Raw genomic sequence first — 25,299 nt, forward strand, 5'->3', positions numbered from 1 at the left:
TTCAGCCAGCTCGGAGTGCGGGAGCAGACGAGACATACTATGTGCGTGCATAAACGAGCACAGTGGCACCAGATCATGGATGCAACAACATACGGATAGTAATTGAAAGAATATTCTCACCTTTGGCTTGCCCTCAATTTTGTCATGCAGTTTGCAGTGCCTTCTTTGGGCATTACTCCGATCGCTGTGTCACGTACTGTGTAGGCTGTGATACCTGTACTTGCATCGACAGTACTTAGTAAGTACTTACTCCTCTAAGTACTTACTCCGTACTCCGTACTCCATATAAAACATGGAATTGGCTTTATGATCACGTGATCCTTCCGTGCCCGGATTAATCTTAGTCAAGCGTCCAACGAACCCCCCCCCCCCCCCCCCCAAACTGATAGCGACAGCGCATCGAATCCAGCTCCAACGCCTACCGAGCGGGATTGTCGCCGAATCGACTCTGCCGTTGAATCGACTCTGCGCCGACTACGGCTCCGGTGACGTCTCTTCTGTCAACATGGATCTGAACGACTTGAAGAACACCGTTTCGAACCTGACCTTGTATGACCTCAAGGCCGGGTTCCGGAAAGCTCAGAATGGTTCGTCAGCAGCTCTCCTGTGCACTCCTGCGCACTCCTGCGCGCTCCTCTCCCCTCTTTCACTCTCCTATACTGTCCTATCCTGTCCTACTCTCTCCTATAATATCCTATCCTGTCCATTCCTTTGTTTCATGACTTTCCTTTGCAATCCTTCCTGTCCTTCCCCTCCCATTTATGCTCCGCTCCCCTCCCGTGAACATCCAGTGCTGACACACCACCTAGCGGTCATGAACTACACCGATATGGAGGCCAAGGTGCGTTCCCGGCCTGAAGTTGGCTGGTATCATGTCTAACCAAAGGCAGGTACGAGAGGCCACAAACAACGAGCCTTGGGGTGCCTCGACGACGACGATGCAGGAGATCGCGAACGGTACCTTCAACTAGTTCGTCACCTGTCCCAAAACAAGCTTGACCGCAGGGGATAGTGCAGCTGACAGTGGGCGGTGGCAGTCAAACTCTCAATGAGGTCATGCCCATGATCTATCGGCGATTCACGGAAAAGTCGGCCGAGGAATGGCGTCAAATCTACAAGGCCTTGCAGCTGCTCGAGTTCCTCATCAAGCACGGCTCCGAGCGTGTGATTGACGATGCCAGGGGGCACATAACGCTGTTGAAGATGTTGCGTCAGTTTCACTTCATCGACCAGAACGGCAAGGACCAGGGCATCAACGTGCGGAACCGAGCCAAGGAGCTGGCCGACCTGCTGGGTGACGTCGACCGCATCCGGACCGAGCGCAAGAAGGCGCGGGCCACGAAGAATAAATACACAGGTGTCGAGGGCGGGGCTACCTTGGGCGGTGGCTACTCCGGCGGCAGCCGGTACGGCGGGTTCGGCAACGAGTCGTCCGGCTACGGCGGCGGCGGTGGTGGTGGTGATGGCGGTGGTGGTAGCGGCACAACCTTTGGCGCCTACTCTGGGGGCGTGTACGGCGACGGCGGCGGTTTCGGCGGCCAAGACAACGGTTTCCAGGATTCCGGGACGAGGTCGGATCGGTTTGAAGCGTACGACGAGTTCGACGAGGACGAGAGACCTGCCGCCTCATCAAGGCCTGCCCGGAAGACGGAGCGGGCGGCCGTTTCGAAGCCGGCGGCAGAGCCAGTCAAGAAGAAGGAGCCCGAGGTCGACTTGTTCTCCTTCGACGAGCCGACAGCGGCCCCCTCCACCAGCGGCCTCGCCGACTTTGCCAGCTCCGGCAACGCCGCCGCCGAAGACGACGACGACGAGTTTGATGACTTTCAATCAGCCACACCGGCGGCCTCGACCGGCTTCGCACAGCCGATCTCGGCCCCGCTGGCGTCGATAAGAAGCCCCGCGGCTCAGTTCGCGGCGCCGCAGCCTCTGTCGGCGCCCCAGCAGGCAGGCCTCAGCCAGATGGTCAGCACATCGTCCATCTCGCCGGCGCCTGCCGCCGGAGGCAGCTACTCGGCCTTTACCTCGCCTCCCCAGCAGGCGCAGGCCAAGGCGGCGACCGGTTTCCAGAGCTCGGGCCCGAACTACTTTGGCACGGTCCAGACGCAAGCGCCGCCGGCGACGTCGTCGAGGGCGAGCATGTCGGCCATGTCCCCGACGGCGAGCGGACCGACGACGATGGCCAACACGATGCCCGTGCCGAGCTCGGCTGCGAAGCCGGCAGCGGGTGCGGGAGGCGGCGACGCCTTCGGTGCTCTGTGGGGCAAGGCCAGCGGGGGCATCAAGAAGACGACGACGATGGGTGCCGGGCCGGCCATGGGCCAGCTGGCGAAGGAGAAGAGCAGCGCGGGCATCTGGGGTGCGCCGGCCGCCTCCTCGTCCAAGCCTGCCGCTCCTGGTGGCGGGTCCGCATCCGACGACCTGCTCGGCTGAGGGAGGCGTCGGTCGGCCTGTGCTGCAGCGTGCGGGTGGTGCATGCACATGTGCATGCTGTACATGGCTCCAATCAATACGGGCAAGGAAGCGAGGCAGAGGTCGAGAGAATTTGCGTTGAGCATGCTACTTGACTGAGGGCCTAGATGGGCGTATTGGCGCAGATTGAATTCAGTCTCTCGTTCAGCGAATTGTTGGCGGCAACCAGAACCGCACGTCCTCGGACCGTCCTACCCGCCGCCGCGCAGTCCTATCAGGGCGCAGTTGATGGATTGAACATGCTTCATCACACTGTTGTCGGGGAGGCAGGGCGCATGCTGACAGTACATGGGTCTATTTGAAGCGGCAAGTCGTCAAAGCTGTCAATCGTTTGTTTCACCCGTTCCCTCGCCCACCAGTGACAGTGGTGCGTTTGTTTGTGATTCACACCTGCTAGAACAGACCTGACAGGCACTTACACCTACGGAGTACACGTACAGTACTTCTATAGTATTACAGGGTTCTGTGCGGAGTTATTGATAATACCCGAGTGCTGTACGTGCGAGTGCGTGGACATGTAAGTACTTCTATGGCATACAGTACGGAGTACATGTACGTGTACTTGCATGTACTTACTGTAAGTTCAAGCACCTAGTGTGCTTACTGAGCACTGTACGTGGTGTAATTATAGGTGTTCACAGCCGGGTCCAGCGAGGCAACGACCTCCCTGCCAGCCAATAATTGCCCCTGCAGGATGCCATATTTTGGGGGACGGACGAGTCCTACTTGGGAACCGTTCGGCGGCGCGCCTATTCCTGCGTCAGTAAGCGCCGACTCCATCCGTCAACAACCCCCCATGCCACAGCGACGATTGGCTGCGCCGGCGGCTGCTCACACTGCCTTTCGTCTCACGTCGTCTTGACGGCATCTGGAGTATCGACGCACCAGAGACCGTGACAGACGACTGGCTACCAGATTGAAACGAGTGGCTGGGTCTCTTGCGTCGACCTCTTTTTTGTTTTATTTTTCGAAATCCTAATCAAGTTCTTTTTTTGTATCGACGTTGCACGGCGGTGAACCTGCATGGGAGCTATACCGACATATATATATACGAGTTAGGTGATCATCACCAACAACTTCCAGCCATCTCCTCCAGCAAACGACTCCCCGACAATCTTCGTCTTTCCTGTCTCTGTCTCCATACCTCCTGTTTTCTCTCCTCCTTTCATTCTCCCTTCCCTGCAGCACAATATCTTGGTTCGGGTCCCGGTCCGGTCTGCCATTTCGTTTCTTAGATTCCCTTTCCAGCTTCATATTGCACTCGCAAGAGTCTGTGGTCGTCCGGCTGCCACGGTCTTGCAGCAAGAACTTGATTTCTTTATTTTTCATCGGCCATCGGTCGGGCAACTTGGACAAGATTTCTTCCCCCAACCCTTCGCCAGTTGTTCTGCCGTTCCATTCGAAGCATCTTCCCCTTCGCACGGCTTGCCTCTCTTCGCGCCCTCATCTCTCGCTCGTCACTCCCGCAGCGACCGCCAGGATGTCAACTGCTCCGGCTCCCGGCGCTTTGGGCTTGACATTTACTGCCATGCGAGCCATGCAGGCGGTGGCGCTCATCACCATCATCGGCCTGACGTCCAATTTCATATCGGAATTGGAGACGGCCCAGTATGAAGCACCGTCGGCCCTCGTTGGTACTCTCGTCGTCGTACGTCTTATTTTCTTCTCCTCTTTCTTCTCCTCTTCCCCTTCCATTCATCATTGTCATTGGCAACCCCATCTGACAAATGCAATGGCCATTTCAGTCCTGCCTCGCCGCCGTCTACGTCACCATCAACTACATCCTCTACTGGGACTCGATGCTCCCGCTGCTCATCTCGGCCGGAGCTGACATACTCTGCCTCGTCGCCTTCATCGTCGTCGCCTGCGTCATCGGCAAGCCCGTCAGCTACCTCTCGTGCTCTCGATTCTCCGACGACGGCAAAATGGCCTGGTATATCCAGTCGCTCTTCCCCAACCTCGGCCGCAAGGACCGCTACTTTACCTGGGTCGACTCGCCCAAAGCGTCCTGCCTCAAGATGAAGTCGATCTGGGGCTTGAGCATTTGCCTGTGCATCCTGTTCCTCGTCTCCTCCGTCGTCTCAGCCTGCCTGTGGAAGCGCATCAAGGGGGCCTGCTCGCGGCCCGGACCAAAGGATATCGAATGAGGGTGCCGCCGTGGGGTCGGCGCGGGAAGGGGCCAGGTGGGAACGAGGACGGTGCCGGTGCCGACGAAAAAGGTTCGAAGCCTTGGCACCGTGGCCATGACGACCTCGGCTGGGAAGCCGAGCAAGGAGAAGCATGCCTACGACAGCGACTCCTCCGACGGCCTCGACACTAGCCTGGGTCTCGGCATCAAGTTGGCCTATCCGGTGTTGCTCCCACCAGCCCCCACGGCGGCGACAAGCATGACGCGCAAGATGAAGGCTCGGATTTGTGAAGTTCGTCCGCGGCCACGTCCGCTCCATGGCTTGCCTCCGGTGTCTCCTTTGTCTCCCGTCCCTCCCGTGCCTCTCAAGCTCCCCGTCTCTTCCAAGATGCCTCACACGTTGCGCTCACCGCCAGTTGTTCGCCCGCCGGTCGGGACCAACGCCAAGCGCAGGACGCTTCGAGACCGCATTGAGGGATGGTGGGACCTGGGGCTGTTGGAGAAAAGGCAAACGCTCCATGGCGGCTTAACGAAGCATCGATGTAAATGAGCTCATACCAGAAAATGATTTTGTCGGGAGGAAGTTGATGGTGTAGCAGACGTCTCTGCTGGATTCCATGAAGAAATATAAGCCAATATATCTAGTATTTGAAGTTGGGGATATCAACACGTGTTATATCGCTGGGCATTTTGATGCACAGGCACGACTCCCGGGTAGGCGGATGGTATTGATCAAGGAACTCTGTCGGAATCACCGATTACAACACGAGCCAAATACTTTAGGGAGAACCAGGCCGGTCGAAATTCAATAATAGCTTGAAATAAATCAAATCCGCCCCCAGAACCCATCCCTATATGTCAGAGTACTCTGATGCAACACTAACACTCCCTTGTTGTGTTGGTTCAAGTGTTGGACTAAGGTTATTGTACAGTGCGAAGTAGGTATCCGAAGGTTGATGCACAGTACTGCACGCACTACAGCTGGTGCGCTGTACAGTGTGTACTGATATTAGTGCACAGTACAACATTTAACAAGGCTAGTTGGTGCACCGTACAGTGGACGTGAGGCCCGGCTGACAAATGGCACAGTGATTTCCACTTGACACAAGTACAGTACATGAAGGTACGTATCGCTCACTCAATGTGTTGCTACAAATTAGTACCTACATGTATTATTCCGTGCTTGTCTTGTGCTGACATCATAACCAGATCAGAACCGCCAACCTCTCTCCGACTACCTTTCATCGCATCGCCAACCACCATTGGGCATCTGGGGAAAACCCAACATGTCGCTTCTCCGGCAGCTCGTCTCCGGCAGCAAGATCCGCTCGTCGGAAGGCTGTTGGACATGTCGTGTGCGGCGCAAAAAATGTGCCGAGAATCGGCCCGTATGCGACACCTGTCGTGTGCTGGAAATCACCTGCTACTTTCAGGACGAAAAGCCAGACTGGATGGATGGCGGGCCGAAGCAAAGAGAGATGGGTGTCAGGATCAAGGCTCAGGTCAAGAAGCAGGCGAGCTCTCGCCGCGATCGCAAGTACCTCGAGATGCTCGAAGCGGGCACCCGATCGGTCAACCTCGATGACAACGAGCCGGCACACGGCCCTCACGGCAGCCAGGAGCCCGCGGAAGCCACGCCAGGCATGTCCGGCGCATCCGACACGGATCCGTCACCGCGCAGCCTCGAGATGGGCTCGACGCCGGCGTCGACCAACACGAATGGCACGTCGCCCCGCGAGGGCCCCTGGCACAGCCAGTTGTTCAGCCGACAGGCCGACCCGGACTCGACGCCGGACGTGGACATACATTTCCTCATGATCTACCTCGACTACGTGTTTCCCTACCTGTTTCCGCACTACCGTCCTCCCGTCCTCGCCGGCGGTCGAGGCTGGATCCTCGACGTAATCCAGAGCAACCGCTGCGTCTACCACACGGCCATCTCCCTCGCCAGCGCCTTCTTCGCCATCGTGCTCGCCAACGGCCAGGAGGAGCACGAAGAATGCACAGCCAGGATGGTGCACAATCTCGAAAGCCAGCTCGAGCTGGGGCTCAAGGAGCTGCAGAAGGAGATGCGCATCCTCAACGCCGGCACCGCCTTTGACAAGCAAAAGGGCCTCGTCGTCATGCAGAGCATCATCCAGATGCTCTTCTTCGAGGTTGCCACGGCCAAAAAGGACAATTGGAAGATGCACCTCGACGCCGCCATTGCCCTCTTCCTGCAGATCGTGCCGCGGCCGGAGGAGTGGACGGAGACGCTCAACGACCTCTACACGCCAAAGTGGCCACCGCCCGAGCTCGGTCTCCGACGGCCGTGGAGCACGAACCAAGCGGCGCTGCGCTTCTTTACCGCCACCATCATGTACATCGACGTCATCTCGAGCGTCACCCTCGGCAACGCCCCGCGCCTGTACCCGTACCAGCCGGCCGTCATCCCCGGATGCGTCACCATCCCGCGCGGCGTCGAGCCCGTCCCGGCCGGACCTCTCTTCCTCGAAGACTTCTTCGGCCTCTCCAACTATATGGTCCAGGCCCTGGCCGACGTGGCGGCGCTGGAATCGTGGAAGCGGCTGCAGAAGCAGACCGGTTCGTTGTCGGTGAACGAGCTCGTCTCTCGCGGCCAGGTCCTCTCGGACGCCATCAAGGGCGGCCTCCAGATGCTCGAGGCCCAGGCCCAGGCCCACGAGGCCGCTCAACCTCGGTTTCAGCTGCTCGTCTCGGACCCCATCACCTCGGACCCCCAAGAGCACCCGACGTATCAGATGATATGGCTGCTCGCGACCCTGAGCTATCTCAACGTCGTCATCTCCGGCTGGCAGCCGTCGAACCCGGAAATTCGCTGGTCCGTGGCGAAGGCGACGGAGCTGCTGTCGCAGGTCCCCAGGGGCGCGTCCTTGCGGGCCCTGGCCTGGCCCTTTTGCCTCTCCGGCTGCCTGTCGCCGCCGGAGCAGCAGGATGCGTATCGGACCATGGCGCAGCGCCTCGGCCCCTTGCAGATATTCGGAACGATCAAGGAGGCCATGGAGATTATGGAAAAGGTCTGGTCCATCAGGGGGCAGATTGACGAATCATGGGACATGTGCAAGTGCCTCAACGTTTTGGGCCATGGCGTTTTGCTTATTTGATACCCAACGAATGCAATATTGAACGCCATCAACGAGCACGCTTCTGCCTCTGATAGTGTTCCATTTGTTTATCGCCCCCCCGACTGTCGGAATCGCGACTTTTACCGATTGAAATCCTCCAACCAGCCATCGTTCGTCGAGGCAACGATTCGAGGTAAGGAGGCTTGTTAAGGGGCATACGACCGAGAACTATGATGATGGACGCCTCCTTCCAAAATCTCTCCACCTTGGCCATGTTCTATTCTATTCAATGCTTTCCAAGATACCCAGCCTACTCTCGGCTCATTCCCCGTGGCCACCCATCATCCAAAATGGCACGTACCGCTTGTATACGCCTGCGCCTTGTCCTACTCCCGATACATCACGCGCCGTTGTGAAGGACGACACAGGTGACTGGACACGACAATCAGTTGATCCAAGGCAGCTGTGCCGAGAAAGATGATGCTCAAAGTTCAATGCTGTTTGCTCAACTGATGCAAACTCGACAGACGCCTGGAGGCGGGACCCCCGTCATTTCAGGGTTTTCGGGGAACAGTGGATCGTGCGGGAGTTTTCCCCGTTGCACGAGGCAGCGAGTCTGCATCGAATTGTGCGCCGGACGAAGTTTCGGGAGAGAATGCGGTCGCAGCGCTAAAGAGCGCAGCGGTGCTCGGGTCGTAGCTCGACAACCTGCTGTCTGGACGACCATTCGCTTGCCTGGCAGGGTCAGCATTTCTCCTTGCCGAGAATGAACCGTTTTGGACTCACGAGGGTTTACGAGTCCTCGCCTCCTCCGGAACCATGTCCCGGAAGCCGTTGTGTGTGCTCATTCCGCAGCCCATATTGCATAAAGATGACGATTCGGTTCTGGGTTGCTTGAGGGGAGATGCAAAAAAAGGTCCATGACGGGGCGAGGCATTCGACCGAATATAAGCGCTGTGCAACTGCTATCGAACAGAGAACGGAGGGTGAACAAGGCCATGATGGGCGGTAGGAGTAAATTGCCGGTCACAGCCGTGACGTGGGAAGTTATTCACTGCTTTCGATATGGATGTGGTGCCAATCCACCAGTCACGGGCCTTGGCTTTGTTGTTTGCTACGCTCGTGCCACGGCAGGAAATCGATTTCGGAACAGGTGCACAGGGTGTCGTCGACAGGCTGATTGTGCTGGTGCCGGAGGACCGAGTGAAAGGTCCGTCCCTTGCACATGTAGCATTCTTCTGCGAGCACACGACCTACATTTGAAAAAAATCCTCTGGTTGATCATCTTGTCAAGAAAGGGAACGGGGGAGCTGGTATCGTTGACTTTCATCCTGATCCCTGGTCAGCAGTTGACACTCGATTCCTCTTCATTTCCGTCCATTCATATGGCCATCAACAATCATGGAGGAGAGGCAGCGCGGCCCCCCCAACGCTCCCATGAGCCCCGCCAAATTGCCCGTCCTACGACGAGCTTGTTGATGAGGTGACAGCACGGATTCTCCATTGCGGTGCCGCGAGCGCCATCTCCTCGGCTCGTCCACCGTCATCCCTGTGGCGCTGTGAGGATTGACGGACATGAGCACGAATGCGATGCGATGGCGAGAAAAGGTAGAGATACACTCTCGGTGGTGACGGTGACGGTCCGTGGCCCGCATCTGCGTGCGAGGAGAGCGGTTCTCCATTGATGCTGTATGCCAAAGCTGTAGGAGAAGTCGGAATAGTCCCGTTTGCCATTCGACGATGGGTAATTCCAGTCGACGATTTGACTGTGCGAGGTTGTAGAGTGAAACAGGTTCAACTGGATGCTTGTTGGTCGCCATTCTTCCAGACAGCTTGAAAAGGGGGATTGCCCTCGTAGAGGCATGGAGGGTGGCATGAATTGAGATGATTCCACGGCCGTTGATGCATTCCATTGTTCGAATCATGCCACTTTGCGAGCACGCAGAGCGCACTGCCGAACATGTGCATGCGTTTTCGTCATTTTCATGGTCAGCTCGGTTGGTGCCAGGAAGCAGACAAAGGAAGAGCAGTTGGGGCCGTCACCATCGGAACAGGGCACGGAACAGGTTGTTGAACAGATGCACCATCGTATATATACATATACGTGTGCTTGTTTGTGTGTTTGTGTGTGCGTATTCGCTGGAACGCTGGCTTTACATTGGACGCTCAGATCATCATCAGGTCAAGGGCCAGCCCATCAACTTCCCTGGACAACCTCTGGCGGAGTTTCCACGGCTATGTTGTTGGATGCCGGAGATGGGTCATCGACCGTCTTGGAGGGAGCGGCGATGTTTGGTTCCGGGCTATCATGCGGCGGTGGCTGGTGTCGAGCATGCGAGTGATGTCGTCGTCGACTCGCGTGGCGTCCAGGAGGTCGTCGTCGTCGGCGGCGGCGATTGCGGCGTCGCGACCGTGAAGTCGGCACGCGCACGTCAACTTCGACACGATAGGCAGAGCTGGGCCTGGGTCCCCAGAGATGTCCTCCAATGGGGTGCGAGCTAGGAAGGTCCGAGTTGGCGAAGCCAAGGCAACGGGGACAGACGGCGCCAAGAGGGCGGATGATCGCTTACATGCGATAGGTGTTGTGGTCGGGGTGTTCCTCGTTGGGAGGCAGCTTGGTACAGACGCAACCCATGGCGACGGACGTACGGCTCGAGGAGCAGCAAGTCAATCGGCTACTGAAATTGGTCGATTTCGGGTATGGGAGTGATGTCTACGTCGGTCGCTGCGGTGGAAGAAGCGACGCGTGCCATGGCTGACGGGTGGAGGGAAATGTCCGAGTGCCAACTTGGCATCCCATACCGTACGTGTTCCAATATGCCATCTATATATGCCCCATTATTTGGCGTGCCATACAGGACACGAGGGTTTGAAGAACGGTGAGTGCGTGCATGCTGACTTTGCCGGACGGCAGGCGAGATTTGGCGAATGTCGCAGCGAGTTCGCACATCACGTTGGGTGTGCATGGTGCACATCTGCAAACGATGGTCTCTGCAAGCAGAAGCAGTGACTGGTGGAGGGGGTATTTGTGCAGAGAAGAGGGCCTGCTTCGTCGCTGCGTAAACGAGGTGGGTGTAGGTTGGATGAATGGTGGTGAGATGGAAGCGAGCATGGCGGTGCAGTAATACGTGCCTCAGGCACTTTTATGGAGCTGTTTATTGGTTACAGTACGGAGTACGGAGTATTACTTACACCTTTGTCTTTATCGTCGTGGAAGTACCCTTGCAACGTTGGCAGTAAGGAAAGTGACCTACAGAGAGATATTCGATTCGTTTGATTGCCCCCCCCACCCCCGCAGTACTGTACGGTCAGCACAGTACGTACGTACTTACATGTAATACAGTAATTGTACATGCACTTGCACATGCCTGAGTTGCGAAGCAAGGGAGCGTGTGCAAGTGACCATTAATACTGTAATTACAGTACGGAGTACGGAGTAGGTAGTACTTACACGTACGTGCTTACTGCAAGTGCGGAATGCGAGTACTGTATACTTGTCGAGCGGCACGTTGGCGGGCGTGCTGGCAGTGGAGGCAGGCATGTACAGTACGATATTCAAGAGTTTTTGCCATCATGATTCGTGTATTGTGGGGTTCTGGCGTAGCAGTTACTTACTCGTTTGCCAGCAAGTAAGTACAAGTAATCGCACTTGCAAGTACAGATTGGTGTGCCTGTGCAGCACGTTCCAAGGCCAGGTGGCGGTACCGAGTACGGACAACAGCAATTGGTATACGAGTAAGTATTAAGTATTGTACGGAGTACGGGGTACGGAGTGCGTACTTACTTGTAAGTACGTCCAGTGCAGTAATTACTGTACGAAGTAAGTACGTGCGCGGTACATGCACAAGCGTAGCCTACGGGATACGAGCACATGCTAGCTAGTAGGCACTGCACCGTACGCATATGGGTGCGAGTTCGGGGTCGGTCGTGGCGCTGGCAATCTAGCGCCCAGCCCACTAGCGCACCCCAAGTATCAACATCTCAGATCAGGTAGATTCCCTGCCGCGGGGGCTGCGAGGGCTTTTCAGCGCCAAGCGGCGCATCCAGCAAGGTGCTCGCGGAGGGCGGCAGGGGTTGGTCAGCCGCCGGCACAGGATTGGCCTACCGGATCATGGCTTGTGGGGGACCACTAGGGCGACTATGCTTGTGCTGCATCACTATTATAGCTAATTACTAGGTACTGTATACAACTACATGTAAGGACGTACGTGTTTGGAGGTGCACACTGTTAGCATACGGCAAGTAAGTAATAATAGTAATAATACATGTTCAACTACTCCGTAATCCAAGCGCCAACTGTCTGCACCGAGCCCACGTACTTGCCATGTACGAATACTGTCCTTCGTATTCCGTACTCCGTACAGCAGCAACGATGCGCCCCGTACGGAGTAATTACGTGGTGCTGTGGTTCTTTCACCATCTCGATGCACAATTTCCGTGCAATATTCCTCCTGTACATGCACGGAGCACTTTGGCACTGTACGATGACACGCACCTGACTCCGCACAGCACAGTGCAATGACTGGAGGTACTTGCACGCACACACGCTCCAATCCGGTAGTTGTACTCCGTATACCTCGAAGTACGGAGTACTTAGTTTCATGCAAGCACTTGTTTGAATGCCAACACACTTGCACCTCACGTGTTCCACTGCAACCTGCAAATCTTCCACGTACTGACACCTAAGCACAACCCACGCATGCTGCCCGGGGACGGTTGACGCCTCGCTCGTCTACTATGCCGCGTCAATGATGAACGGGATGGCAATCATACGACATTCCGCCTGCATGCCCTGCACAAGTTGCTATTGTCCTTTGCCTTTGCCGCCTTGAGCCAAGCAAGCCATCTTCAGCCCGTATTCGTATCACATGACCATGGTCCGCAGGGAGGAAAGTACACTTTGGTGCGCCGTACCCAAGTGCGAGGCACCATACCTATAACGGTACGGAGTACTCGCGTTCTGTGCAGCATTATTACAGTACATATATACGTACTGTACTTGTTTGCAAATGCTTGCACGAACTTGTCAGCGGCAGACGACGAGCGACGACAAGCGGCTGTCAACAATAACAACAGACAATCGGCGATCCCGTCCAACGTCTCCATCCCTCGTTGGCCGCGTCCCGCGTTCCTGCGCCCTTCTTGCTTCCTGTCTCGCAGCCATCTCCGTCCAACACGTGGGGAGCTGCATCTCAGCCCTGACCCGGCGTCAGCCTCCATGTCTCACACCCGCTTTCCTGCTCGTGCGTCGTCTGTCGTCGTCGTCATTCAACGCCAAGCTCGGATGGGCCTTGGCGACTTGCTGCTAATACCTGCAAGTACTTGCAGCTACTGGCTTCCAGCCCAGTGTCGAGCTACACGTACTGTGCGCGTGCAAGCACGTACGTGCCATCGTACAGGTAGGTGCGTAGGGGCATTTTTTGCTGCACGTGTACAGTGCCGGAATTGAAAATCATCGTAGTTCACCATCGCCGTTGCAGCATCGGCCCCGCGTCAACCAACGACCAAAGGGGGCGACGTCGTAACTCCATACTTTTTGCCCCCCACCGCAAGGGTGCTACTCGCAAGGGCACTCTGCTGTTTCTACCGAGCACCAAACACCTGTGCGTCCGTGCTTTCTGCTACATCATTGTCGTCGTACCGTGCCTGGGCCGTACGTACTGTGCTTGCAGGCTCTTATTCTGCTCCAGGGGCACGTCACATGAGCAGCGCGTCTCAGCACCACTAGTACCTTCGAACTAGGTAGCCGTAGTGGACAAGCTACGATTAACTCTACCGGCGGCTGCGTACCGAGTACGGTGCTAGGTCGGCAGCGCAGGTACGGACGCATGTAGCTGTACAAAAACGACGGCCACGGCTACAGCGCACCAACGCATCAAGGCCGACGCCAACACCGCTACCAACTCACCAACATCACCAACACCAGCCAACCTCCTCCCTTCGCACGCTGACGTTCCGGCAAACTGGTTCGTCTCGCGTGCTAGTTGCAAGAGCATGTACGGAGTAGCCTGTGTCGCGTGCAAACTCGTGCCGACCTGTGTAGTGCGCATGCAACGGCAGGCGTGTCCACGCGTGACGCTGTGCCGAGTATGTGCAAGTACTGCATGCATGCAAGAGACTCGGGCCGGCAATCGTCGTGTCATGCACGGGCGACGAGTCGAGCGAGCAGACGGACGGAAAAACGTGTGCTCTCGCATGTACAGGTACATGGACCCTGCGGTGGTGTCCAACTCGTACGGCCGGGCCCCCGCTAACCATCGCCGCCTGTAGGCGTTGGGTCGCGCCACGGGGCACTAGGCATGTGCTAACGGACCCTAGTCGCCGCTGCGCTGACGCGTGAATGGGGCCCAGAACGGCTGACAATGGGTGCCAGGTGGAGGGTACAGCGCACCGGCACTGCCCAACTGGTCGCCGCCTTGCCCCAGCGGGCTTGCACCGTAGCTCCTTAGCTCCTTTGCTCCTCTGCCCGAGCACACGTTCGCATCGGGACATGTATCATCTATCACATCAGCCAACCAACCTTGTTACCTGCCGTCCGTCGTTCCTACGTCCAACTCGGCTCGACACGTCCTCACACCTCGCATCTTCCACGCCATGGAATCCCGCCTTCCCTGCTATATGTCTACCTCCCGTCCCAGCTCCGACTGACCCTTGGCCAGCGAAGCGTCATCGACCACTTCGTAGTCCAACCAACTCCCTGGCCGGCACCAGGCCGTCGAGTCGAGACATCCCGAGGTCGGCCGCCCAGCGAGACATTACCGTCGTCGTCGTCGTCGTCGTCGTCGTCGTCAAACGTCCATCGTCGACATATTCGCCTCTCCACTTCGTCTCGTCGCCTCTCCGCTTCGTCCCGTCGAACCTGCCGTCACCATGGCTTCCTCCACCACATCCTCGGACACTCTGTCGTCCACCCTCACGGACGCTCTGTCGTCCACCCTCTCGGACACCATATCGGCCACCATCTCGTCCACCCTCTCGTCGTCGAGCTCCGCCACCTCGTCCTCGTCGTCGGCGGCGGCGACGACGACGCAGCGGGCGCCCCACCAGGGTGGTGTCCTCGAGGGCAGTAACCCGACCGTCTACGATCCGACGAACCCCATCATTCTCTTCATCATCCAGGTAGGCGCCCCCCATGCTCTCCTTCGCCTCCCGTCCGCGTCCGCCTGTCCATCAACCCCGGCCCACCAACCCCTTCGCGACCCGTCCCTCACCCGGGTCCTTACTGACAGACAAACGATGGCAGGTCTGCATCATCGTCATCGTCTGTCACCTCCTGCATTGGCCCCTCTCCAAGATCCGCCAACCTCGCGTCATCGCCGAGGTCGTTGGCGGCATCATCCTCGGTCCCTCCGTCATGGGCCGCATCCCCAACTTCAGCGCCACCATCTTCCCGCCTGCCTCGATTCCGAACCTGAATCTCGTCGCCAACCTCGGCCTGGTGCTCTACCTCTTCATCATCGGCCTCGAGACCGACGTTCACTTCCTCATAAGCAACTGGCGCGTCGCCACCTCCGTCGCCATCTTCGGCCTTGCCCTTCCCTTCGGCCTCGGCTGCGCCCTCGCCTGGGGCGTCTACAATGCCTTTGACGTCGACGAGCTCGCCAACGTCCGATTTAGCGTCTTCATGCTCTTTATCGGCATTGCCATCGCCATCACCGTCCGTGCCATCTCCCGACCCACCCCCTTGCTCCCCCGCTTTGCCGTGCGCCCGCTGACTGCCCCCCCAGGCCTTCCCCGTCCTCTGCCGCATCTTGACCGAGCTCAAGCTGCTCGATACCTCGGTCGGCATCATCACCCTCTCCGCCGGCGTCGCCAACGACGTCGTCGGCTGGATCCTTCTCGCCCTCTGCGTCGCCCTCGTCAACGCCGGCAACGGCCTCACCGCCCTCTGGATCCTGCTCTGCTGCGTCGGCTACATGCTCTTTCTCAGCTTCATCGTCAAGCCCTGTCTCATCTGGACGCTTCGTCGCACCGGCAGCATCGAGAATGAACCGTCCCAGAGCGTCATCTCCCTCATCCTCATCATCGCCCTCGCCTCGGCCTTCTTCACCGCCATCATCGGTGTCCATGCCATCTTCGGCGGCTTCATGGCCGGCCTCATCATCCCGCGCGACAACAGGTTCAACATCCGCGTCATGGAGAAGCTTGAGGATCTCATTGGCGCCATCTTCCTGCCCCTCTACTTCACCCTCTCCGGCCTCAACACGAACCTCGGCCTGCTCGACTCGGGGCTCGCCTGGGGCTACGTCTTCGCCACCACCATCGTCGCCATCGCGAGCAAGATCATCGGCGCCTCCATCGCCGCCCGCATCAACGGCTTGGTTTGGCGCGAGTCCTTCACCATCGGCGTCCTCATGAGCTGCAAGGGTCTCGTCGAGCTCATCGTCCTCGTAGGCACCCCCCCCCCCTTTCACCCCCCCCTCCGTTGCGGCGCACACCTGACGACCCGATAGAACATTGGCCTGCAAGCCAAGATCCTCACCACCAGGACATTTACCATTTTCGTCGTCATGGCCCTCCTGGCGACCTTTGCCACCACACCCATCGTCACCGTCCTCTACCCTCCCTCCTATCAGCAGAAGCTGGAAGCGTGGAAGCGCGGCGAGATTGACTGGGACACGGGCGCTCCCATAGTCTCGTCGTCCGAGGGGAGCGACACGGCAAGGAGCGTTTCCTCCATGAAGCGCCTCAACAGGCTCCTCGTCTACCTCCGCCTCGACAGCATGCCAGCCCTCCTCAATCTCCTCTCGCTCCTCGGCAACCCGCAATCGACGGACATCATCACCGAGAAGACGGAGGGCGACGCGTCCGAGGACCTGTTTGAAAACTCGGTCTTCGCCGACGGCCCCAAGCGAGCCGTCTGGGCCCACGGCATCCGCCTCCTGCAGCTGACGGACCGCGATTCGTCCGTCATGACCGTCTCCCAGGTGGCCGAGTACAGCCGGTACGACCCGATCGTCAACACCTTCCGCACCGTCGGTCAGCTGCACAACCTCGCCGCCTCGGGCGAAGTCGCCATCATGCCCGAGACGCGCTTCGCCGAGGCCCTCTCGACCAAGTCGCACAAGATGTCGGCCGACCTCCTCGTCGTCCCCTGGAGCGAGACGGGCGCGCTGAGCGACTCGCAACTGCTCTCCCCAGCCACCATCGACGACAAGATGACGTCGTCGTACGGCACCTTCATCAAGTCAATTTTCGACGCAAACGATCACAACATTGCCGTCTTCTTCGCCCACAACCACGAGGCCGAGAGCAAGGCGAAGGAGTCGGAGCGCGCCAAGATGGTGAGGGCCTACTCCTTTGGCGTGCTCAAGGAAGAAATTCCCGCGGCCCCGCTCTCCAACAAGCCGTATCACATCTTCCTACCGTACTTTGGCCACGTGGATGACGTGCTCGCCCTGCGTCTCGTCCTCCAGCTCTGCGAAAAGTCAAAGGCGACGGCCACCATCACCCGTCTGTCCACGCCTTCGACGACTTCGGAGCCGTCCACGTCGGCAATCACGCCGACGCCCGCGTCCGAGGACTTCTTCCAGATCGCCTCTTCCAAGCTTACCACCGACATGGCTTCGCGTGTCCGCTTCGACACCGCCACGAACGCGACGACGGCGGAGGAGCTTCTTCAGCATGCCGCCGCCGCCGCCGCCGCCGTTGAGGAGGGTTCCAAGACGCCGAGCCTCATTGTCGTCGGCCGCGAAAGCGGCGAGCAGGTCGGCGTCGACGAGAAGGACCAAAAGGCACGCGAGGAGCCGCGGCGCTGCCTCGGCAGCCTGGCCAGTCATTTCATCGTCGGCAACGTCCAGGCAGACCTCCTGGTGGTGCAGTCCAAGAAGGTTGAGAACCCTACTTGATATCATGGTGGCCCCGCGCGCTGGCCACGAGCAGTTGAGCAGTTGTTTCCTTGGCGTTTGGTTGAGTCCTGGATGACCCTAGACGGGGTCTCTGTACGCGATAGTTTCTACACTGATTTTGCTCGTGAAGACATTTCACACATGGTACATATGACACATGCCGTACATGAACAATGATACCATCTTGTGGGAGAAATTTCTTTGGCACCCGTTCATCTGGGGACGTGATGGCCCGTTTGCTCTCGTCAGTCAGCTGTTAATATTTATTTCAAAGTGAAAACGCGAGGGCAAAACCCGTGTGGTGAATGTCCCAAGCGTCGTCTCATGCCGACGCACCATGTGCTTCTAGATTTCGTCGTCTGCCCGTACCAGCTGGCAATCACCTGCACAGGGAAAGAGGATAAAAGAATGAGGGATATAATTCCATAAATACAATCGATGACAGCATGCTAAATCGCCCAAAATTTGACAAGGAATAAAATCCAATCACCCATGTGGTGCCGCAAGCTACGACGTCTTGTCCGCTTGCTTCTCCCCTTCGTTTGAGACCCGTTCCAAGACGCCGCCCACGTTGTCGTGGTGGGAGGTGGTGTAGTCGTCCTCGCCGCAGAGCTCCTCGAGCGTCTTCCGGGCCGTTTCGGGGATGAGAAGGGTGGTGAAGCAGCCGACGAACATGAAGAGGGCATAAATCTGGAGCACATGGTCCATCCAGGGACTGGGGTTCCCGGGGGTCGCACCACGCGACCGTAGGGTCGAAATGGCACCCTGACCAATCATGGAGCCAATCTTGCCCGAGGCGGCCGAGATGCCGTGCGAGGTGGAGCGGTAACGCGTCGGGAAGACCTCGCCGGGGACGATGAAGGTGGTCGTGTTGGGACCTGCGCGGCGCTTATGTGAGCCTTGTGCTCCATCATCACTTCACTCCTCCAATGCGTCCGCGTCGAGGACCAAGGTCAGGAGGTAGGGGGCAATACGTACCAAAGTTGAAGAAGAACTGGGCGAGAACGTAGATGGCCAGCAGGCCGTTGGCCGTCAAGCTGTGGTAGGCGAAGCCCATGGCGATGAAGAGGATGGTGAGGATGATGAAGCCACCAAGCTGAATCTTTTTGCGTCCGAGCGTGTCAATGGTGGCGACGGACACCCAGTATCCCGGGACAGCACCGGCCAGGACGATGACGAGATTGCCGACAGCAATGTTGTACAGGTACTGGTACACGTTGCTCGATTTGTTCTGGTCCGTCGAGAAGCCAATGGTGTCGAGAATCTGAGCGTTATTCAACGACAAGCCGTAGAATGCCACGTCCAGGACGAACCACGAGCCGGCGGTGCCGAGGAGGAGACCGGCATTCTTGAGCTTGCTGTAGTGACGGAAGAAGTCGGTCCAGCTGGCCTTGGGAACTTCGAGCTCCGTCTCGGCGGCGCGGTTGGTCTCGACCTGAGCAAGGGCATCCGGCTCGCCCTCGTTCTTGCCCGCCACGTAGGCCTTGACGTCGACCTGGGCCTTTTCGACATCGCGGGCGACGTCAAAGGTGTAGCGGGGGGTCTCCGGGATGGTCAGGCGGACTGGGTCGGCCCGGTCAGTCTTCGGGATCCCGGTTGCCCACCGAACGAGTGCGGCAGATGGGGGATCGGGGTACCTACAGTAAAGGGCAATGCAGGCGGGCACGGCGCCGAAGCCGATGAGGATCCGCCACATCCTGTCGACGGCGACCTGGCAGTCGCCGGTGCAGACCTTTGTGCTGGCGGCACCGACAAGCGACTCCTTGAAACCGAGGGTGACGAAGAGCATGACGAGGGCGGCGGCGAGCTGGCCGATGCCCTGCATGGCGAAGACGGCGGCCATCATGGCGCCGCGCCACTTGGTGGTGGCAAACCTGGAGAGCACATAGCTCGTCAGCAAGGAGGGGGAGAGCAGGGGTCTCGGTGCGTCAACTCACTCGGAGGTGATGATGCTCGAGAGCGGGTAGTCGCCACCGATTCCGATACCCATGAGGACGCGCCAGAAGATGATGAGGCCGATGATGTCGCAGGAGGGCGAGCCGCTGGTCAAGGCCTGGCTGATGGTGGCGAAGATGATGAGGATGAGCTCGAGACCGTACATCTTCTTCCGGCCGACGACATCGGCGAGCATGCCGAAGCCGAGCTGGCCGACGACGGTGCCGGCCGAGGTGGCGAGCTTGATGGCGTTGTCGGAGCTCTTGGGCATGGCACCCTGGCCGGGGAAGTAGACGATGCCGAGCATGACGGTGAGGAGGGAGGCGGTGAAGATGTCGTAGGAATCGGTGAAGAAGCCGACGCCGGCGACGACGCAGGCACGGATGTGGTACCAGCCAAAGGGAGCCTTGTCGATCTCGGCGAGGGCGAGACGACGTCGCTCGTTGACGTCGGCGACGTGGGCGAAGTCATTGTGAAAGTTGTGGTAGGCCGAGTTGCCGCCGGACGTCTTGACGACGACGGGCGGCGGAGGGATGTTGGAGGCGTTGGCAGCAGCCATGGCAGGGCTACTCGAAGGAAGAAGAGAAGAGAAGCTCTCCGCTCGCTGTCTCTCTCACTCTCGTTCTCTCACACAAACACACACACGTATGCGTGAGGAGTGACGTGCGGAGTGTGCGACAGACAATACAGTGGAGGGTGAGTGAAGTAGGGGAAAGGAAAGCAGGACGGGAAGATGACGAGGTTCCTTCCGACACGACGGGGATGCCACACTCGTACTTATACTGCACCGCCATCATAAGTAATGATCCCTCATGGGGTTCCTCCATGGGGCATGCCTCATGGGGCATACCCCATACTTACTCTACACAACACACACGTACTTGCAGTACTGTACTTACTTGCCAATACGCGGCCAAGTCCACCTAGCAGTTAAGTAAGTAGGTATGATATGTACACCCGTAGTAGCACATGTACAGTACATGTACTGCAGGTCAATGTGCGAGCGGTACTCGTGCTACGTCTGGGCATGCGATAGGGCATGCGATTGTAAGTATTAATAAGTGCATCCTGCAAGTAAGTACATGCAGTGCGGTTTCATGTAAGTACTGTACTTGCAGCGAGGAGGACTCCGTACAGGTGCGCCTACACTCACTCACTTCGGTGTAAGTACTTACATGAACGCACCTGGTGGCTGGGCAGGCCGGGACTCCATCGACGGCGACTGGAAGTACCCGCAGTCGCTCGATGGATCCTGCATCATATTATTGGGACGCCACGGGTAGTCGACGCGGGCTTCTCATTCGAGCTCTTGCCAGCAGCGGGCCGAACGAGGGAACGGTATGGAGAGGGCGCGGTCGGCAGGACGGGCCAGACAGAGCTGGGTTTTTTTTTTCACAGCAAATTTGCCGCACTCTCCTTGGCTGCAGGTCCGGCGTTGGCGAGGCTAGCATCCATCGGCTGGGCGGGCGTTCCCCAAAAAATGCCGGGCAACGTTGGAAGTGGCCGGACAAGTTCGCGCCGGCCAAAGTCGAGGTTGCAGGGCGAGCCAATGGCAGGCCACGAGCCCGACACGTTGTGGGATTCTCCCATCTTTCCAGGTAGGGGTTTGTAAGAGGCTAGAGGAACGGGCGACGGCGTGGGGCGGCGAGGGACGGTCGGTGGAGCTGGACCCTCACTGCGTGGCTTCATCTCGATGCTTGTCAGCACGTCCATTCATTATGGGGAAGTCGGCACGTGAGGGTGACGAAGGGAGTTTGAGAGCGAATTAGTACTTGGTACTCCGTACTGTCCAGTACTCCGTACATGTACTTACTTACAGTGCTGTACATGTAGTCATAGCACAGCGTAGTATAGGCATGTCGGTGCAGGTGTGCATGTGCTCGTATGCCAAAGCAAGTAAGTACGAGTAAGTAAGTAGGTGTGCTGTGCTGCAAGTATTACTTCGTACGGAGTACGGTACTAGGGGTGAATTTGTTAGGCTCGCATGGTGAGGATGCGAGTGTCAAGAACAAAACGGAGTCGACAGACGCCTACCAGTATTGCCCCTACGCCATGCTATACGTGCGTAGTATTTCCCTTTCTCGTAGGCGTAGGTGCAATGGAACCGGAGGCAATCGCCCAATGCAACGCCCATGTCGATTCAGTCTCACGCAGCGTCGGACGAGGACGAGGAGGGGGACGAGGACGGGACGATGGCGTCGGCATGCTGATGTTCGCACCGAGAATCATTTCGGTGGCACCACTAGGTTTCGGAGGGGCGAGGTGTCGTAGCATGTCGAACGGTCATGTCGAATGACACATGCACGGCGCCTCCTCGTTCAACCAGGGACCAAGATGCAAGCGTTCACGGCGTGGTAACGTTGGGCCGGCGGTGTGGGCTTGGTGAGAATGTGGGCGATGGAAAATGCGCCTTTGGCACTCCGCACATGCACGGGTAGCATGCACCAATTACTGCACGTACATGTACTTTCGCAAGCAAGCACATGCACTGACAGTACCGTGCAGCATGGTGCAAGACGTAGGTATCCAGTACATCGAGTCCTTGAGCACCGAAAAGGCAAGAAGAGAAGGTCGTACCTGGATGGATGCAGCAAATCGGCGACTGCCGGTGCAGGTGCAGCCGCAGCGTGCAGGAAGACTGGCAAGTGGCAACCCACTCACTCCCGGTCTCCTGCCCACGTGCTCACCTTCCCAACCCCGCGCAAAGGCTCTGTCACGTATGGATCGCGCAGTTCGCGACATGTGCGCGGGGCAGAAGGCAGGAGTTGTCGAACTCTTGGACCGAACGGCGCAGGTGAGCCCGAACTAGTACTCGTACTCCATGTAAGTATGTAATGTAATCGTATTCTGTTGATGGCGATGGCATTCGTGCTCGTAATTGACGAATTACTTCAAGACGCGGCAAGAGGTAGTTGTTGGTGTACAGTACTACTGTACTGTAAGTACATGCTACTCCGTAGAGTACTTAAGTACTTACAGTACCTATGTACTTACATGTACATGTACACTCACATCGAGTGCTGCGCAGTAAACTAAGTACATGTACATTCACAAGGTGGCACGGAGTACTTACACCAAAGTACATGTACTTACTTGACGTATTGCTGGTGTACTCCGTACTTACTTGCACACCTAAGTACAGTACTTACACTCTGTGTGTGGAAGTCGCAATTACTCGGTACAGCAAGTACTCCGTAGCACTCGGTTGTTCAAGGAAGGCGCGACACCACGAGGTTAATTTCAACTACCGTGCAAGTGCGCACTTATACCTGCCTCCCCAGTTCGCCGAACCCCCGACAGCGGTGCGGACACACCATCTGTACACGTCAGCGTACTTGCGGCACATGTACTGGCAGCTGCACACTTTGCAAGTTGGGGCCTGCACCGTATTCTCCTCCCAACCGTCCCTCGCTCCCCCTCCCATCCATCCATCCACCCGCCCGTCTCTCTTTGCCGAGACATGCCCTCAGAGCCTGCGTCGAAGCGTTCCGGAATGTCGTCGACGGCGGCCGCGGCCACGGCCACAGCCACGGCAGCGACCACAGCCAGCATGGCGGCGACCACAATGGTCCCCGACACGGCCGAGCAGGAGCCGCCGCCGCTGTCGTACGAGATTGTCAGCAGCGACGACGACAAGCGTGACGCGCTCAAGCTCGTCGCCGACAGCATCGCCCAGCAGCGGCAGCTTGCCTCCCTCGCCGTCATCTTCCACCCCGTCTGCTTCGTCGCCCTCGTCGCCGCCTGCGTCGCCGCCTGGCGTCACAGCGCGCACGACCTGGGCACGGCCGTCATCTCGACGTCGGGTCTCGTCATCGCCTACCTCGCCGCCGTCCGCATGCTCACCTCGCCCTACATCTCCCTCGCCGAGGAGTTCCGCTGGAGGGAGTTCATCGCCGGGCCCGACGGTGGCGACGACGACCTCGTCCTGGCGGCGCGCTTCGGCGACGACGTCATCGCCACGCTCGTCCTGCGCCTCGAGCCTGCCGCCCCGACGGGCACCCGCTCGCAGAAGGGCTCTCCCGCGGCTCGCGGCGGCCTCATCCGTGCCTGGACGACCAAGCTTCGCTACCGCACCAAGGGTGTCGGCGCCGACATGCTACGCTTCGCCGTGGCCACGACGCAGAGCGCCTGCGCCGACGACGAGGCCCGGCTGACGTTTGACCCGCACCACGCCAACAGCGCGATGCCGCTCCACGGCACATTTAACCGGCCCTTTCGGAGCCGCGACGAGAAGGCGCGGAAGGCGTTGGCGCACGCGCTCGCCGATTGTCGTCGGTCACGGACTGCCGAGTAGCGGAGCAAGCCACAAGGAAGCAAGCGAGCAAGGAAGCAAACAAGCAAGCGTACGAATGTCATCCTTTTTTTTTTCAAGAGTGCCGCACAAGCCTCGGCCTCCCGACGTGCATGTTCAGCTGGTGCGTTCTACGTACGTGTGCTTGTTCCCACGAGCGCCGTACGCAGTGGCGCGTGTGCGAGGACGGCTCCCCATGCAGCCACCCTAGACACAATCACAGCTCCGCGTTCTTGGCCTCGGCCTCGTCGTCCACGGGCGTGGCATACAGCTGTCGGGGCCTCCCGTGGCCGTTGCAGCTTGCGAACCTCCACCAGCCGCCGTGGACGGCGCCGGCGACGTTGACGAGGGCCCAACGGACGGGCTTCGGCATGCCTGGCCAGGCGACCCACCGACCGTCGTCGACGGTGCTGTCCGTGTTGAGCAGGAAGAAGGGCACCATGTCGAAGAGGCCGCCCTTGCTGATGGAGTTCTTGCCCCAGGTGGCCATGAGGTCGCCGGCGGCGGTGGCCTCGGTCGAGTTGCGCGCCGGCGCGTTGCTGTGCCTCGACAGCTCGGCTATCGAGGAGACTTCGTGGTGCATGTGGTACTCGAGCGTCGGGCGCAACGACTCGAGAATGTCGAGGAGCTGACGGGTATCGTAGGGCGCCCCTTGGTCCGTCGAGGCGATCAACTTGTCCAGCTCGGAAAGGCCGCCATGCAAGCGCTCTGCGGCATCGCGTCATCAGTCATCAGGCCGGCCGGGGGGGGAGGGGTTGGCGGACGCGTGCGTACCGTGCTCGTGGTGCATCTCCCCCAGCACGCTCTGGTCCTCCAGGACGTCCTTGATGACGGGAAACAAGGTCGCCTCCTCGGTCGCGTGGTGGGCACGGAGGAACTTGAGCCACGTCCTGGTGTACGAGAGGAAATCGGCGGCGTCCTGCGGCTTCACGTGCGACGCCTGCTGGTGGATCGAGTTGAAGCCGCGGATGATGGTGTTGTGCAGCAGCGCCATGTGGCCCGCGGCCGCGACGAAGAGGTCACCCTGCTTGCCCGTGAGCCACCCATCGTCCCCGGAGCCGGGAGCCTGGCGGGGGGACCCTTACCTCGTTGTCGGCGTAGGCCATGGTCGGCACAATGTTGATGGGCGAGTTCGCCCAGGACCCGGTTGGCCCGGACGAGGCACCGTACAGCAGCGGCGAATGTCTCAAGACGGCGGCCCCCCAGAGGGCCGCGAAGAAGAGGAGCAACGAGGTCCACTTGCCGGGCATGGCGACGGCGCGAGACCGGGACGTGGGCGGATAGGTGTGTATGCTGCACGAGGTATTCGTCGTCGAAATGGACCACGGTACGGCAAGACGGAGAGGCGAGTAGATGTACTGTATTAGAGTCGTCGGGATGCCACCAAGCATGTCGTGTCATGTCTCCATCCAATCGACGACGGCGCATTCGAAACCCCATCGATGGCGGCCACGTCCGTCCTTGGGTTGCATACCTATGGACTACGGCACAGGCAGCAATCGACACTACCACGGTTACCTACAGATACAGCTACCGCGACGAAAT

General features: G+C 58.6%; 7 protein-coding genes and 1 pseudogene across 7 annotated transcripts; 5 read left to right on the plus strand and 3 right to left on the minus strand.

Moving 5' to 3' along the window:
- Positions 1-505: 505 nt before the first annotated feature.
- Positions 506-2,430, plus strand: DCS_04468 (putative golgi to endosome transport protein; the record flags this gene model as incomplete). The annotated part of the gene is made up of 4 exons (XM_040801778.1): positions 506-587; positions 810-841; positions 891-970; positions 1,038-2,430. The coding sequence occupies 4 exons, from the start codon at positions 506-508 to the stop codon at positions 2,428-2,430; spliced, it is 1,587 nt and encodes a 528-aa protein (XP_040656811.1).
- Positions 2,431-3,949: 1,519 nt separating this feature from the next.
- Positions 3,950-4,616, plus strand: DCS_04469 (uncharacterized protein; the record flags this gene model as incomplete). Its single annotated transcript, XM_040801779.1, has 2 exons — positions 3,950-4,117; positions 4,215-4,616. The coding sequence occupies 2 exons, from the start codon at positions 3,950-3,952 to the stop codon at positions 4,614-4,616; spliced, it is 570 nt and encodes a 189-aa protein (XP_040656812.1).
- Positions 4,617-4,712: 96 nt separating this feature from the next.
- On the plus strand, positions 4,713-7,719 carry DCS_04470 (C6 transcription factor; the record flags this gene model as incomplete). Its single annotated transcript, XM_040801780.1, has 3 exons — positions 4,713-5,139; positions 5,712-5,720; positions 5,807-7,719. The coding sequence occupies 3 exons, from the start codon at positions 4,713-4,715 to the stop codon at positions 7,717-7,719; spliced, it is 2,349 nt and encodes a 782-aa protein (XP_040656813.1).
- A 2,196-nt stretch (positions 7,720-9,915) lies between these two features.
- Positions 9,916-10,315, minus strand: DCS_04471 (annotated as a pseudogene).
- Positions 10,316-14,550: 4,235 nt separating this feature from the next.
- On the plus strand, positions 14,551-17,528 carry DCS_04472 (K/H antiporter 1; the record flags this gene model as incomplete). Its single annotated transcript, XM_040801781.1, has 4 exons — positions 14,551-14,799; positions 14,924-15,337; positions 15,408-16,070; positions 16,134-17,528. 4 exons carry the CDS (start codon positions 14,551-14,553, stop codon positions 17,526-17,528), a joined length of 2,721 nt encoding a protein of 906 aa, XP_040656814.1.
- A 507-nt stretch (positions 17,529-18,035) lies between these two features.
- On the minus strand, positions 18,036-20,022 carry DCS_04473 (phosphate permease; the record flags this gene model as incomplete). Its single annotated transcript, XM_040801782.1, has 4 exons — positions 18,036-18,406; positions 18,507-19,091; positions 19,170-19,402; positions 19,466-20,022. 4 exons carry the CDS (start codon positions 20,020-20,022, stop codon positions 18,036-18,038), a joined length of 1,746 nt encoding a protein of 581 aa, XP_040656815.1.
- Positions 20,023-22,923: 2,901 nt separating this feature from the next.
- On the plus strand, positions 22,924-23,757 carry DCS_04474 (acetyltransferase, GNAT family; the record flags this gene model as incomplete). Its single annotated transcript, XM_040801783.1, has 1 exon — positions 22,924-23,757. One exon carries the CDS (start codon positions 22,924-22,926, stop codon positions 23,755-23,757), a length of 834 nt encoding a protein of 277 aa, XP_040656816.1.
- A 214-nt stretch (positions 23,758-23,971) lies between these two features.
- DCS_04475 (uncharacterized protein) lies at positions 23,972-25,004 on the minus strand (the record flags this gene model as incomplete). The annotated part of the gene is made up of 3 exons (XM_040801784.1): positions 23,972-24,462; positions 24,529-24,778; positions 24,840-25,004. 3 exons carry the CDS (start codon positions 25,002-25,004, stop codon positions 23,972-23,974), a joined length of 906 nt encoding a protein of 301 aa, XP_040656817.1.
- Between the last annotated feature and the right edge of the window lie 295 nt (positions 25,005-25,299).

Source organism: Drechmeria coniospora, chromosome 02 (assembly GCF_001625195.1).
Source record: "Drechmeria coniospora strain ARSEF 6962 chromosome 02, whole genome shotgun sequence".
In the NCBI taxonomy this organism is placed as follows: domain Eukaryota; kingdom Fungi; phylum Ascomycota; class Sordariomycetes; order Hypocreales; family Ophiocordycipitaceae; genus Drechmeria; species Drechmeria coniospora.